Below are 16,739 nucleotides of genomic sequence, written 5' to 3' on the forward strand. Positions count from 1 at the left end.
AATTGTTGAGATCGGAAAATAGTCCGTATAACTGCATAATTACCAAATTTTCATTACGCTTAAGTTCACATTGCAAAGATTCGTTTTGTATACTTAAAAAATTGGCAACAATTTCCACCTAAATTTTGTGCGCGATACAGTCGTGGTTACGATAACGCTCGAGGTTTTTCCTGCCGAACAACATCGCTCAATTTTCATAACGGCTAACAGTTCCTCGCTCGACAAATCGATCGTCAGGGTGGAAACAGCCGCAGCCGAAGATGGGATGGAAACCGGGCACGGTGTGGCGCGCGGTGCCGCGCGCGCGTTTCAGAAAGAAACATAAAAATGCGTATTACCGATTCCGGAATACGGGCCATTAGTCTGAAGTCAGCGCGGCTATCGTTTATTAAGCGCAAACAGATATTAATGTATTTTTACACGCGCCCACACGCGAGTTTTGTTCGGCCAGCCGCCACCATCAGCCAGCCACCGCCGTCGACGCCACCGCCGCCGCCGCCGCCGTCGACCGACGCCGCCGCCGCCGCCACCGACGCCAAACTACGCAGCGCGATCCGCGCGGGGTCGAAGCCAAATCCAATTACTTTTATTCGGGCGAAATGAGTGCAGCTAAGTCATTAATACTAATCAATGGACCGGACCCGTACCGACCAGCTAGAACGTGAGCGCGCGAGCGCGCGCACACATACAGAGAGAGTGAGTGAGTGAGTGAGTGAGTGAGAGAGAGAGAGAGAGAGACCCGAGCGTTCCACAGGAATTACCCATAACTCAAACGGCTCGAAATGACTTTATTGCAAAAAACTTGCGCTTTGCTACCGGCCGCGCCGCTTCTCCTCGTATACGCATTGTTAGAAACCTCCGCGTACCGATAAGTAATGTTTATTGTTGCATTTCCAACGGCCAACCGAACGCTCTACTCGCCCTCCTTGCTCCGCGCTACCCTTGTATTTTTTTCGCACCACCCACCGGCCGTTCGCGTTCGCCGCCATCCCCGCCACGACGCGGGGGTGATCGCGGGGGGAGGCGGGGGAACGAGGGAATCCAGCCCCGGTTTTTTCGCATTAGCGAGATGGCCTATGGACGCGGGCTAACGATTTTTTATTGACCGGCGCGACCGATTTCTCCCGGAGAATTTAAAGCGCCGACGGAGCCAATGGCGTGGGCGGCACGGCCGCTCCTTCTGTTCGACTTCGTCGGTTAAGTCGAATGTCTCGAGGCGTGACGCAAGGAATCGAACGCTAATTACAAATTATAACTTACCGCTCTCTGTGTAAAAGTCACATGTATGTATATAGTTCCCGATGCTCGCTTTATTACTTCGTAATTATACACGATGTGCGATTGGTAATTAGCAATTACAGAAATGTATAAAACTAGAGAGAGAGACTTTCAAAGTGCAAAGGTTAATTGCTACTAAGAAATATTTAATGTTTCGTTTTAACGAATTTAACGTTTTGTTGAAACATGCGTGAGTAATATGTTTTCATTTTATGTAAAAATAGAAAAATGTAAAAATATGTTATTTTCGTTACGCGGAAATAGCGAGGAATTAGTCGGCGAGATGAAGAAAAGTCGACGGTGTGCTTGCGCAAGAGTCGTTTCGACGCAGCTCGATGCGGCGGCACTGATTAATTTATGCGAAATATCGAAAGCCCGTAAACATATGTTTCTACGGCTGTATATCGTGCACACTTTTACAAGCAAAATGGTCGAGCCTGTGCATTCAACTAATCCCCCTCGCCTCGTCCATTTAATATAGGGTGGCCATACTGGCGGTATAGCCGTTTACGAATTTGCGTGGAAAAAAAATTGAACTGCCATACCCCCTGCGCCTCCTATTTTCGTTCGTTACCTATCGACCGGGCTTTATCTATTTTTTATGCAATGAAATGCCTCGACCAGCGACGCGCATGGCCCATTGTACGTGTGTATGTGTGTATGTGTGTGTATGTGCGACTTTGACAAAAATTCAGGCCGAGATTACAAGCCGCACCCATGATAATATTCCCTTTTTTTTTTTTTTGGAAAAAAAAGAATCGGTCTGAATGTAATGAGATTGATAATGCAATTAACTTAATATTTGCGAAGCGGAATGTTTTATCTGTTTTTTTCGGCTTCACAGATTTTTGAAAATAATAGAAGAATTTCTTCTAGAAAAAAAAATAGAGAAGAGATAGAGAAGGGAGGGGGAAGAAGTGTAATCACAATCTCCGTCAAGCTTAAACTTTTTGCCATGCTGTTTTAAAGTTAAACTTCTTCTGTCATTGCGCGTCGCGTTCGAGTTCTTTGAGAAAAAAAAAAAATGTAAACCGGCGCGCGTCCGGTCCGGCGAAGAAGTTGCGCACACGTTCAAAGTAAGATGATAGTGGAAGCTATCGAAGGATTTATTCATAGGTCCGGTGACTCGCGGGAACTCTTTTTCCCGAATTACTCGAGTGTCGAAGCTCTAAAACGCTTAATCTGTATCCAACTATGGCGATACACGTTCCAGCATATTTCCATACCATTATGCAAAGAGGCCGCACCGGTAACATTACTCTCCGCGGCACACAGCCACCACCACCACCACCACCATCACCACCACCGTCGCCGATATACACTTGTGGTGGTAAAGCATCACGGCATATATACTCCATCGATTTATTATAATTTAGATTGTCTTCTAAGAACCTTGGCTATACGTGCACGCGTTACGTATATACGCGGCACGCCTTAATGTGCCGACGTTCGTTAATTATTCCCCGTTGCTATTCCGTAAATATGCATGAATTACATATCTGCAGGCACGAAAGCGAAGCGGACGGGAAGAAGACGCGTGATTAATACACTTTTTCGCGCGAGCGCGCGGCCGATTCTCTCTCGCCCTCGCGCGTATTTTAACAACAATCCTACGCTTGTTTCGTTTCCCATTTCCCCGTGAAGTGGAAATTTTTGGCGAAGTTGGCGACGCGCGCGTTTCTGTCGCTTCTGCTCCTATCAAAGTGGGTATTGATTAAAATCGGAAGGGGAACTAAGCTAATTCGAAAAATGTGTTTATTGAGCGTGAATAATTAAATTACTTGGTCCGCACGCGCGGATTCCCAAATTATGTTTATGGGAGGGACCACATGGGAGAGATAATAAACGAACGAGTTCGCGATTTTCATTGTCACGCGTAAGTGATATTGAAATTATCATTTGACACAGACCGATCGTCCGAACTCTCTAGTCTCGGATGGAACTTGTTTCGTCGAGCGTACAATTATCGCACATTTAATTTTATCTATTCCGTCTATCGGATTCTATGATTCTCCAGATACACCGGTTATTTTTCCGCCAATCTCGAAATAAAAATATTTTCATGTTTTATTAGCTAAGACCGTGAATGATTATTAATCAATTTTTAGCGTCAATAACGCGATATAAATAATGTGGTTCGTTAAATCGCACCGCGCTTTTTATCGCGTGTAAATGTACATACACCTCGATGAGAAATGATCGGGACGCAAAAAAATGATGATTTCCAGCTGTTAAAATCTCTTGCGTAGCGATTTGATATTTACGCGAGAGATGATATAAGTATTTTCATATTTAGATTTCAAAGAGTCGGCAGGAAAAATATCTTGGCAATAAATCCAAGACGAAACGTCGGTATGATAGTAAAGCAATTATCGCCAGTAATCAAACGCTTGTTTCACCGGAGGTTGCGTTCAGCTCGTGCATGAGAATGTGTGTTTGTTACAGGAGAGCGACAGGAGTAGCGCGGGAAGTCCCGAGCCGGCGTCAGGTGGAGGTGGTTCACTTCACGAGCAACATCAAATGATGATAGATGACATAAAGAATTCGCGAAAGAGACGACGGAGTCCGTCGCCCGAAAATCTCCATCAGGCGAAGCGCGCGGCGGTCGCGCAGGCTCATCTAAACGGAACGAGTAAGTGCGAGTTGAGTTTTTTGTTTTTTTTGTTTTTTTTTGTTTTCTCAGAGACTAAACTTTATATACGATCGAATAACATAATGCTCCGCGATTTATGTGTGTGCAGTGGCCGGAATGGTGACACTTCAGAATCTTCAGAATCTAGCGAATTTACAAAATCTCCCGCAAGTCGCATCGTTAGCCGCCGGTCTTCAGGGGATGACAGCAGGACTGACTAACAATCAATTGATCAATACCCCTCTGAATTTAACCGTCAGCTCGTCAGGTAAAAGCAAAACGACGAAAGAATTAATTTTACGAAATTTAATCGAATTTCTTACGAGTTTAAATGGAGATTTTACGTTTCCGCGTGTGAAATTTGTATGCATAGAGAGAATCGAGCACATCGGGAGAGTTTCACGACCGAAATAATCTAACGCTGCGAAATCGTTGATTTTCATTCGCAGGCGGAACGGTACCAACAGCTTCGAGTACGACGGCAGCTTCCCACCTTCTGCCACCTAGTTCGGCTCCAATGGCGACGTTACCTCAGCTATTATCTCAACCGCAACCGGTCGCGATGCCTCAATTCATCCTAACGTCCGGTCAATTGGTTCAGGGCATTCAAGGGGCTCAGCTTCTTATCCCCACTTCGCAAGGTAGACCACCGACACGTACGAGATCCGGCGTTCCTCTAAATCTAAATGAATCCTCTCAATTCGCTCGTGTTCTTATATCGTACACGCGAATGTTGATTTCGATTTTGCTAGCGCGTTTTATTTTGCGCGAAATTACAATCGCATTTTCAAAATCAAACCCAAATTCTTGCAAATCGACAGTTTCGAAACCGTCGTGTAAAACTATCACGCGTTTGCCTGATGAAACACACAACTCCGACGACGCTGTGCCAGCGCATAATGTTGTGCAATCAAGATGTGCCGATATATAATATAATATCGACTATCTCTGACCAGCGCTCGGACTAAGGCCGGTCCGTCGTCCATACTTAGTGGTCCTAGACTGCCTCGGCGAGCACAGGGCAAACTCTGCAACTAATTTCAATGTATAATTAACGTCTCACTACCCCTTTCCAGCCTCACGAATCCCACCCCAAGCTGCCTCCTTTCTCAGGTCCGTTCTCCCCCTTTTCCTCCTTCCTTCGCTCTCGCTCTCCTTCTCTCTATCTCTCTCTCTCTCTCTTTCTCTCTCTCGTCCCTTTTCACTCCTTATCCTCTATGCTCCTAACCCTAGCACTCACTGGCTGGACATCGCAGCTCCGCGGATTCGGCCGCTATTATATCGATTGCGGTCCGCGCTAACTTCGTTTCTACCAAGTTAGGTTCCTATTCTGGCAATCGGAGAGAGAGAGAGAGCGAGAGAAAGAGGAGAGAGAGAGAGAGGTAAATAGATAGATAGATAGAGAGACGCAGAGACACAAGCGGGTGCAAGCAAGAGAGGGCGGCAGAAGGAGGAACTTTGGGATTCCGCCTAAGTGGATTGAAGTTCGTGGATATGGACCAGAGCCGCGGTAGGATGACGAGTTACGTGGCGGCAAATAATGTTTGCACTGCTTTTCGGCTCAATCGATGGTAACTGACTAACGCTCGATTGGTCTCTGATAGACATCAAGTGTTAGCAAGGACAAGTCAAGGAGTGGCCCGTGTCGGAAGTGCGATCGATAAATTGCCGTTCATAGAAATTATTGTTCGCATGGGAATGTCGCCATGATTCTATATATAAAGTCATATTACAGTTATATCTCGCGCAAGATCTTACATATATGCAAAACGATTAAGATCTAAAAAGCGAAGATCAAAAATACACGAGAGGTCATGCACGTTTCTGGCCGTTGAGCCACGGAAATACATTCCTCTGAGTGATCTTTCTTTGCATCGGATATAAATAAATTTTCGATTTTCTTAAAAGAAAAATATATCTTTCTCTCTTTCTATCTTTTTCTCTCTACTCTCTGACTCTGTCATTCACATCTAGCGGACGATGACGCACAAACGCTCGGAAGTTCTCGAACAGAGCGCTTATAACACAGTCATGTTCCCTGTGAAAATTATTTTGACATCGCGCATCACACATTTGACAGTGGGGTGCAAGAGTGAAAGTATTGACGGCGCATTATCGTTCGGTAACGTTTGAACTGCACTGTTAATCGGATTGTCGGTTGACCTTACCTCAGAACGTGAAACTTTTATGGCTGTTCGGAATACGGGATTTGCTTAGCTTAGCTGTAGGTGGCAACACGGGTACGTACTCATGATCAGTAATCATATTAAGCGCGTGTACAGGGTAATCAGATTAGCGGAGCTGGAGGTAATCCCGAAACTATTCTAAGTATGATTAGGCGTCCTTCTCGCAGCGCAGTCCAGTGCCAGTACCTGTACCCACTATTAAGATGACGATAATAGTTTGCCAACTACGCTAGCCTGCGAGGTTACCTGCCCTATGGGTTGCCTAATAATCCCTCTATGAGACTCTGATAACTTTACTACCCATCCTGGATCAACGACGCGTGGACTATGTTCATAATGGAAATGAAGTATCTATTGATTCGAAATGCGATTATACAACGCTTTCGCGTCTAGATATATCATAATTAACTTCCCTGCCCTGATTCCCGGGTGCGATACCCTAGTCGAAAAACAGAGATGCACGTAAATTTCAAAAAAAATACTTCTCGTGTTTCCTCAGGAATCGCCACTCAGACCATCTTGACCATACCGGTGAGTCACGTCACGAACAATCAGATGGTGAATCTGGCGCTCAGTAACGGACAGGTAGTTTCTACGACGCTGGCGAACCTTCAGTCTCTAGCTCAACCGCAAAACATGCTTAACACGCCTACAAGCAACGGTAAGTTCGTCGCTGAATCGTCGTTTTATTAAATGATTCGTGCGTCAATTGACGTTCTGTATGTGCGATTTTTTTTATTATTATCTTTCAATTATCTTTTTTTATTATTAAAGTTTACAAATTTTCTTTTGTGACTCTATACGTTTTATTATGGGCTTATTATAAACGCGCTAAATAAAATCGTGTTGCGTCTACATTGCGATTGAATTAAAGCGTCGCGACCGATGTCGTATTTATTACGAGCGTTTATACGTGTCCTTTTATCAGTTCCCACGAGCCCCAGCCTGGCGTCGGGATTAGGACTGAACCCCGCCGCTTTACCGCACCTTCTGAGCAATAGTTCGGCGAGCCAGCAACTTCTGAACGCGATGCAGCCTCAGCAACTGCTTCAGGCCGCCCAAGCGGCACAAGCGCAAGCGGCGCAAGCTGTACAGGCCGTTCAGGTCTCTCAGCAACCGCTTCTAACAACGTCGCCTCAACAGCACAGTCACCGACACACCTCGCACATGAATCACTACACGGTACGTATAAACCTTCTATCTTTAAAAACAAATCAGCATTTTTTGTGCAACGTGTAAATAAAATTTTCAGTAAATTATTTTTTTTAAATATTCTGAACAATAAATTTTAGAACTTCCACATTATTGGATTTTTTATTCCAATAATATTAAACACAAAAATAATCATGCAGGTTATATATAATTAATTACTGACTGTTCGTTCAGATATTGAAATAGAGCGCGGAATTCTTTATGTCGCGCCGCTAACAAAATTGATAGACACATATACACACACACACACACACATACACACACACACCGCTATATACTCGTTAAAAAAAGCAATGTTCTTCTTTTACAATAAGCTTCATATTTTCGTGATATCGCATATTATTGTATTGTTACGGGCACCGCGTGCATTTTACATTTTTGCCTCAGTAGCGACCGTCCAATATAAGTTATTCATTTTCTCGATAATTTCAACTACAACCGTCAGTGTATTTAACCTTTCCATCAACAACATTCTGCTGTACGGATCGCGTATCTTCCTCTGATTTCTCTGTTTCGCATATTTTTCTAACAATGTACGCGGATTTTCCACGGTATCACGACGCACAGTCTCTCGAACGCGCGGTTTCTCCGCGCGCCGCGAAGGAAGGAGAAGACCGTGACCGCCGGCGCAGGATCAACAAACCTGAATAATTCCCAATACCGAGCAATCTTGTTAAGAAAGTATTCCGTAGCGGCGCGCGCGCGGCATTCCTTCCATTAATTAGACTCTAAAGTGTCCTGATCCGTGGCTCCGTCTCATTATCAAGTGCATAATTGGCGTGGAAGAGAAGAAGGCATTGTCGTCCGTCGGTGAGCCACTAATCCGTTCGTTTCTCGGTGCTTGTATTGTTCACAGCCGACGGAAAAACATCACAGGGAACGACCGGAGCAATCGTCGCCATTGAACGAATCCGTGGTGTCCGCCGCGTCCGCTCTGAACCGATTGGCCGCCAGCAACGGCGAGATCACCATCACGACGACGCACGGACCCGGCGGTACCGGAGTCAAGGCGTCCCCGAGCAGTATGCACAGTCCGAAGGAGGAGGAGGACGATCTCTTGAACGATTCACCGAGTAAGAGAGCGCACAGTTTATCTTTTATACGCGCGATATATACAATATATATATATATATATATATATATACGACGATTGTATTAAATACGCGCAAGTCGACGTGATCTGTGTCAATCGGGTTGCGGTACTCGACAGAACGTTTAAAAAAAACCGATGTCCATACGCGCGCCTACCGATAATCGAGCCACCGCGAGCCTTGAGGGTAGCCGTGTGTGTTACTGCGTGACAGCTTTTAATTACAATTTTCGCAGGGCACACCGTCTTCCCCAGCAAATAACGCAATCATCTCTCTCGCCTATACGAGGTGCAGCCGCGCTAATGCAAGCCAAGTGATTGCATGCATAATGATAACTTTTAAAGAAGCAATTACCACATGCAAACGCGCGTATCCCTTATCTTGCCAACTTGTCACATTCTGACGATATTTTTGACAAGATGTTAATCGGCGCGACTGGTTTGGTTCGCGCACAAAGTCGCACGTGTATATATATATACCTATGCGTCTCCGATAATTGAACCGCGGATTTAATTCATTCCTCCCGTTTTATCGGTCACTCTCTCTTTCTCAAATGACAGCATTTCTCTCCGACGAAACGTATTATTCGTCGCCGTGCGAGTTTAAACGCGGAAATGTAACGACGCGCGCGTTTTCACAAGTTAACTATAATACACACACTTAATGCGCATCGATCGTCGGAATGATAACTCTAATAGAATATCGTACACAACACCGGGCTCATTACGGAGCATTAGTTCTTTCCTCACTGACTTCTAGGAAGCCATAAAGATTTCAGCGGCGCGCGTAACCTCGAGAGCTGATAATAATTTTAATAATTCACAATCGTCGCGCTTATTCAGACGCTTTGCCCGTTCTGACGCGATGGAATAATAATCATTCGACGCGAGAGAATACGTCTAACGATTCTCAATTGCCAGCGTCAGATGTGACCGTTACTTCGTATAGGTATATTTGTTTTTATTAATTCATCTCAGAAATTTCAGAGATTCGCGTGACAGAAGATGTGCGCGCGCGCGCGCGCGAAACATTGAAATATAGAATTTCGCAATTACGACTACTACGGTGCGAATATTTCACTCGCGAATTATTAACGCGTTGTTTTATTTTTCATCGCGTCGCGATCGAGTCGCACGAACGCGCTCGCTACGCGATAGAAGCGGAGCCTGCGATCGAGAAATTAACGGTCGGTGTAGAAACACTGTCGCGGAAGAAGAATTTGCAGTTTATTGCGCGACGCAGAAACCAGGCTGGACTGGTCGAGATTACGAAGCACGTGGGCATTTCTATTGCGTGCGTACATTCGGGATGACAGATTTACGAGAGAAATCGATGTGGCTCGAGAGCGGCTTTAACGAAGCCGGCTGATGTGTCATTAGGCAAAACTTCATACGTCGGAGCTTCATACGTTTTCGATGAAATCGATCGAAATGTGCGCGCGAACGGCCGATGTGGCAGATCGTCACAAACACTTGCCCCGAATACACTATTAGAATGACTATAAAACTGATCACGCGCGACGCAGCGCGATGGCTTCGTTGCGCCGCTTATCGCATTAACCTTCTGAACCGCCAACATTTCATTTCGTTCATGACTAACGTCGTTTTCATAAATAGCTTGCGATCCGATTTAGTGGAAGCTGAAATATATATTGCGGAATATACATATACAAAACCAAACTTATTCATGATTGTTACAAAAATGTTATATCGGTGTTTTCTCATAAATAATATAGAATTATCGCGAGATACAAAATAATATACATTACCTCTTCGAGGTAACAAGAATGTGAAATAGATCAAAAATATCTAAACGCAAACATACAAAATTAATTCAGCGTGAAATTTAATTTCTTTCTGAAAAGATATTTCCAACCAAAGATAAATTGCAACAATTTTCGTTTTGTTACTCTTTATCAGAATTGAGGACAGAACGTTTGCATGAACTTTTATTGCAGATCAACCTACGATCAATGAGGCCACTAACAACGTAGTCGACGGGATCAATTTGGATGAGATCAAGGAATTCGCGAAGGTGTTCAAGCTGCGCAGACTGTCTTTGGGTCTGACACAGACTCAGGTCGGGCAGGCCCTGAGCGTGACCGAAGGGCCCGCATACAGCCAAAGTGCCATATGCAGGTTAGTTTCTCGACGCGTCGTCGTCGTCCTCCTCGTTCGTCGAAATGCGGACGTTGCTAATGAGAATTCAATAATATGGTAAAGTGTAAAACGACAGTGTGCCAGGTCACTGGAAATGGCGTAGAAAGGGTTTGGGATTTTTGTTCAGGGTAGCAAAAAAAAGGAACAGGACAATTACACATCCGTGCTCAATGGTTTTGTATTTTTTTTTTTTTTTTTTTTTGGTAACATCAAACACCCGAAAACGTGAAAACTGAGAGAATTTTGTTTCTTATATTATTATTTTTTTCTCTTTGTGTCTAATCTTTAACAAACAAAAAAAATTACTCCTCACGCATTTACTTGTCGTTTCAAATTTGTTCAAAGGCTGAAAAACGAAATTTTTTCAATGTAGCTTTCGCAGGCGCATTTACTCAAATTTTCGCGAGGTGCCATGACGAGGTTTATTCACATACCGTGATCTACCACGATGGTTCCCCGATTCACGCTGCGATTTTAAGTAGTCCGGGATTCGAAATTGCTCGAAGTCGTAACAAAAATGAATATTACTCTCTCGAGAGAGATCTCGCAAGTTGATTACACACTCGCTAACCGTATAATTATCCAGTACTTGAGTTTTCGCGAGCGCGGAATTTCCGGAACGCATTTCCGTTCGCATCTCCTCATCGTTGTTTTCGAGTTTTTGGAACGCGGAATGGGAACCATAGTGGTAATGCCGGTAGCAAAGCGTACAAAATGTTTATATACCTCTTAGCAAATTCTTGTCGTATCAACTAACATAAGCATTGGTGATTGTTCCCCAGTGCCCTGGCTACCCAGATGTACGCTGCGTCGCAGATTGCCTCTCAGCAGCAAGCTACGTACGTTCACCCCATATGCTACTCAATTTACCTAAAAATCTAAAAACTCTAAAATCCTTTAAGAAACCGCAGTTATACCCAACGATGGAAAAAAAAAAGTCGAAAAAAGTTTTTCTCCCGACGGTTGTGAGAAAAAAGTTTACCCGATCCAATTGATCGATCGTTAAAAAAATCAACGACGATCGTCGCGAAAAGAGAGAAACTAGAACAAACAATTGTCACCCTCATCTTCTCCCTTTCTTTTGTCACTTTTGCGCTTGTCCGATTCGCAATCCCTTCCCCGCTTAGAAACCGGCAGGCGTATTTGGGTATAGCTGCACAAGCACTCTCTCACTAATTTCTAATTCCGTTCGGAAAAGAGATGTGAAAGGAGCACTTCTAAAATTAACTCTCTTCGAGCCAGGGCATTGGCAAACTTGGGCGTGATGTCGCCAACGCGCTAAGAATAAAAAAAAAAAAAAAAAAAAAAAAAAAAAAAAAAGAAGGCAGAAGCCAAAACCGGGAGGAATTTTCACATTTGTCCAAGCTCCGCGATCGCTTCACGATCGCCGAGAGAGAGACTTGGTTTCACCTCGCTCGTCTCACGCGAGAAGCGGTTTCTCTCTCCGTAGCGCGTTGGCAACATCATCACCAAAAACACGGCATCACCAAAAAAAAAAAAAAAAAAACCTTAAAGCATGTACGCATTGTCAATGTCCTGTTATTGAATCAATGCATGCCTTTTAGTGCTCCTTTAGTGGGACAAAGACGTATAAGGACGGCAAATAAACGCTCGGGAAAGATCTTCGCGATTCTCGGAGGAGAAGAAAGATTTCTCCATTCGCGTGTCTCGTAATAATAAATATAAATTGCAAATTATCTTCGTGTTTTGTGCGTCCTTGTCTCTTCTTTCGTCACACACGTCCATTTCTTCCCGTTGTCTTTTATCAATTTTCTTAAAAAAAAAACATATGACGATAGAAAAAAAAATGGATCAAGCCTTGTTCTTGGCTTTAGATTCGAAAAGCTGGACATTACGCCGAAAAGCGCGCAGAAAATTAAACCCGTGCTCGAGAGGTGGATGAAGGAGGCCGAAGAGAGGTGAGTATTACTCCTTACGATATTTGGAAACAAACAAAAAAAAAAAAAAAAAACATTTACCGTACAAGAAGATCAAATTAGAGATCTCGATATAGAAAGAAGAAAGTCAAAACGAAAACGCGCAAATATTTTCTCGGACACGCTGCCGCGCGCGCACATATATATATATATAAACACGCGCTGTTAATTAATTTACGAAACTAGAATTTCTCAATTACGGTCTCTCGGTTACGAGTAGGCTTCTAACATGCACTTCTGATTATTTCACAATCGTCCAAGCGAATGTGGGGGACCATCGCGCGTCTGCGCGTCTGGGCTTCGAGAGCGTGCGAACGCGTGCGTGTTAATTGGTAATTCGCTAATTGAATCCACCTGATTAATTGCGGATCCGCGTCTAATAAATACGCGGAATGTTAATTAGAATGGGAGAAACCGTTACCGCGTGCGCGCGCGCGCTCGCGGCGGCAATCGCGCCCGTTCGTGGCCGCGCCGCTCCGTGTGTGTCGCGCGTTATAGGGGATCCTATCGATCCTCTCTCTAAGAATCTCGGGCTGTACCCGAGTGCGGCCGTGTATCCACTAGGTGTAAATTTTACGAGCCGATAAGATCTAATGAACTTTACGCCGCGAGCTAATCAGGAATCTATACGGCCGCGCTACAATTAAAACGCTCCGCGCGCGATACGGTTTTGACATCGTGCAATCAGACCACCGACGCGTTTTCCTCGCTCCTCCCCCCACCCCCCTCCTCTCCTCTTACCTCCCGGTTTTTTTTTACGGCGTGTAATTTTTCTGAAATTAAGTTAGATTAAACTTACTACACACACCGGGTGTTAGGTAGTATACTATTATTACGTTATTGTGTGTTACCCGATTTCTATCTGTGCCATTATTGCTTAATTAGAGTACATTCTCGTGTTGCGCTGCGAAAGAGGCTAAATATTACAGTCGCGTAATTCACGTCGCGCGATAACACCGAAATGCGATTCTTATACGTGACTAATACAATTCGGAATTAGGCCGTCGCGCCAAACAAGAAACACACACATCAAGAGCTCGCGCGCGTCTCTCACGTTATCGCGAAATATATATATATATATCTCTCTCGTACGCAATACTACGAATTAATAATAAAAAAAAGAAACATTCAAAAGACTGGTGCGCGTGTGGTCGCGCACAAAAGACGGTGTGCGATCGTTTTGCGAACTCTAACGACGATAAATCGCTGCGCGCTTCGAAGCGCGAAGAAAACAAAACACCCGCGCGAGGCAAGAAGAGGGTTTGGCGGCAGACAGCGCCATTGGATGCGCAACCGAATCATTCGATGACGGAAGCGACGACGGGCGGCACGGTCGTTCCTCTTTTCACGAGAGGGAAGCCGTGGCGCAACATACAATGACCCATCCTGCATTCGCGCGGCGTAGAACTAAGCGTCGACTGTGTGCCGGCCGCGTCCGGGAAAAATGAAAGCGGCTAGTTTATGCGGTGCACGTGCACGATTTATCTGCCGAGTAATTAAACTGTGGACTAATTAAAATCAGGTTTCTGATGTACCCCCTCTCCCTGCCCGCCTCTTCTCTCGTCCTACCCGCGTCGTCATCTCGCTCCCGCCCGAGCGGCGGCCCAACGTTCTCTCTGTCATTCCTTCTCCGCGCTCTCTCAACGGCATCCAACCTTCCTTCCGCGCTCCCGTCTTTCTTCTTCATCTCGTTCGTTCGTACGAACTCTCTCTCCCCGTTTACCTATACGCAACTACGTTGTGTATATACACCTACGTACGAGTTCGCACGCAGCTTCACATCCCATCCTCTCTCACACACTCTCTCTTTCTTTCTCCTTCTTCCCTCACGTATTAACTCACGTTCGTTTCACTTCTTTCTTCGTCGTCCTCTTCTTACGCTCGGCGCGTTTTCCTCCCCCCTCGCAACACCCTCGTTCAGTTCACCAACGACGCGCATACCAACGACGTGGCATCCCAACCCCGTCGAACCGCGTCGCAGCACCGACGGTTCTTCTCGCGCGCGCTCTCTCACCGACTTCTCCATTAGCATATTGTTTTCGCGAATTCGACGAAATATTACCGCGCGATGCTAATGGCCCGCCGTGTACTTTTTTCGACCCGACAGTTGGTCATTCGGAGTTAAATTAAAAACATAAATTTTGAACCCGGCACCGCACGACCGTATACACCTACCTATGACCGTATCCACCATCGAGCTTCCCCGCTTCAACCGTTTTCCCCGAACCGCTTCTCATCGCTCACTCGGGAGTCCCGGTGGAAGTTCTCCTGTTTATATTCGTCGCGGCCGCGAGTTTTTCCCGTTTGTCGCGCCCGTATATATACCGTGCGGCGCCCGATAATACGATCCGTCGAATGAAGTTATGTCGAATAGTGTCGCGCGGTGCCGAAAAAGTTCGCGCACTCTCGAGTTTCGGTTTCTCTTCTTGCGGTGACTCGTTTGTTCGAGGCAAAAGTAAAGCAAGACCGAGGAATGCCGGAGCGACGACGGAATGAGTATGAGCAAAATGTAATTCAATAATAACGTCGATCATTATTATTGCAAACGCATTGCACATGCATCAGTTTAATTAGTCACATTAAATTTCATCACTCGATGATCAACCCCGCATCGTCTCTTACTCAAAATTTTCAATCAAACCATTTAATTATAATAACAATACGAGTAGTAAAAATAAATAGGTACTTACGAAAATTTGATCAAATCGAAACGTGCTTGCAAGCTAAATAGTTAACATAATAAATATTGGCCGAAATCCGTAATGCGTTCATTAAATAACGAGCGAGGCAAAAGTTTGCGACAATGTATACGTGCGATCGCTAATTTTATTTGAGTCGACGACGATGTCGCGCCGTCGCTGCCACGACGAGCTCTCTGTTTCGCGCTAACACGAAGCAAGTTTGACTCGTGAATCAACGGAGTGTGTATCCGGGAAAAAAAAAAAAATTCAATAGCGGACGGGATATTTGCGCCTGAACGTGTCCGAGCGCGAATATTGCGCGACGTCAGCGATTTCCTTTTTTAATCAGTATCCTGTTTCGCGCTAACGTAATTACGAGCGTGCAAAACAACAAACAATAAACAGTATTTTATTTTTTTATTTTTTTTTTTTTCACATATTCAATTCGTAACAATATTTTACAAACCGCAGAGAAGAATGTCGAACTTGGTATATAAATCCTCTTTTGCGGATATATAATCGAAAAAAACAAAAAAACACGCACAATTGAACTCTGCTCGGATCTTTAAGCGCGCGTATCCTGTTTCGCGGTTGTATCCGCGAGCGAACGAAAATTTCGCGTGTATGTACATGCATACAAGATGCGTGTGTGTGGTAAAAAAAAAAAAAACTCGCGCGTTGACGTTAACATAATAAGCATCGATGATACATGATCTTCCGAATTTGAGCAAGAGTAGTGCATCTGATTCCAGGTACAAGAGCGGCGTTAATCATTTGACGGACTTCATCGGGGTCGAGCCGAGCAAGAAGCGAAAACGAAGAACCTCCTTCACGCCGCAGGCTCTGGAATTGCTGAACGCACACTTCGACAGGAATACTCATCCTACCGGTACTAGCTCTTTCTCCCTTTCTCTCTCTCTCTCACGTTTATCTATTATTAGTTTTTACCGTTAAGATTTTCTACTGTTTGCAAATCTCGTCGTCGTGTAATTTCAATTGCATTTGAGAAATCATTGAATCTTTGCAGGTAACGAAATCACAACTTTAGCGCATCGACTGGGATATGACAGAGAAGTGATAAGAATCTGGTTCTGCAACAAAAGACAGGCTCTGAAGAACACGGTAAGGATGATGTCGAAGGGGGTTGTATAGGGAAGGAGCACATCCTCTACCGATCAACAGCCGAGCAACATATGAGAACAGCTTCAAGCTACGAGCGATGAGAAAGACGATTCGTGACGTTCTTCTCCTCCAAATCGCGCTTCTTCTCTAGTATAAATAAACAGAATCGTGCGAGAACGACATTTCCGTGTTAAAAAAAAAAAAAAAAAAAAAAAACCGGAAGAGAGAACGAAAATGAAGTTTAATCATTCCGGACTTTGATGCCGCACGGAAACATCGTTCCAGATCNTAGTATAAATAAACAGAATCGTGCGAGAACGACATTTCCGTGTTAAAAAAAAAAAAAAAAAAAAAAAAAAACCGAAAAAAAAAAAAAAAAAAAAACCGGAAGAGAGAACGAAAATGAAGTTTAATCATTCCGGACTTTGATGCCGCACGGAA

General features: G+C 44.6%; 1 protein-coding gene across 3 annotated transcripts in view; it reads left to right on the forward strand.

Moving 5' to 3' along the window:
* The window catches only part of LOC109858627 (POU domain, class 6, transcription factor 1), a 122,594-nt gene extending 106,080 nt beyond the window's left edge, over window positions 1–16,514 (forward strand). The window contains exons 3-13 of one of the 3 annotated variants that reach the window (XM_020436073.1): window positions 3,724–3,910; window positions 4,020–4,178; window positions 4,360–4,551; window positions 6,596–6,757; window positions 7,025–7,278; window positions 8,165–8,381; window positions 10,357–10,537; window positions 11,341–11,397; window positions 12,394–12,477; window positions 15,914–16,065; window positions 16,204–16,514. In XM_020436073.1, the coding sequence (XP_020291662.1) occupies window positions 3,724–3,910; window positions 4,020–4,178; window positions 4,360–4,551; window positions 6,596–6,757; window positions 7,025–7,278; window positions 8,165–8,381; window positions 10,357–10,537; window positions 11,341–11,397; window positions 12,394–12,477; window positions 15,914–16,065; window positions 16,204–16,328 (1,770 nt within the window). In that variant the 3' untranslated portion in view covers window positions 16,329–16,514. The remainder of the gene's footprint in view (window positions 1–3,723; window positions 3,911–4,019; window positions 4,179–4,359; window positions 4,552–6,595; window positions 6,758–7,024; window positions 7,279–8,164; window positions 8,382–10,356; window positions 10,538–11,340; window positions 11,398–12,393; window positions 12,478–15,913; window positions 16,066–16,203) is intronic. The other 2 variants (XM_020436074.1, XM_020436075.1) reach the window with 2 other exon arrangements.
* The last annotated feature ends 225 nt before the right edge of the window (window positions 16,515–16,739 follow it).

Source organism: Pseudomyrmex gracilis, unplaced genomic scaffold, assembly GCF_002006095.1.
Source record: "Pseudomyrmex gracilis isolate BER0280 unplaced genomic scaffold, ASM200609v1 scaffold_215, whole genome shotgun sequence".
Classification (NCBI taxonomy): Eukaryota; Metazoa; Arthropoda; class Insecta; order Hymenoptera; family Formicidae; genus Pseudomyrmex; species Pseudomyrmex gracilis.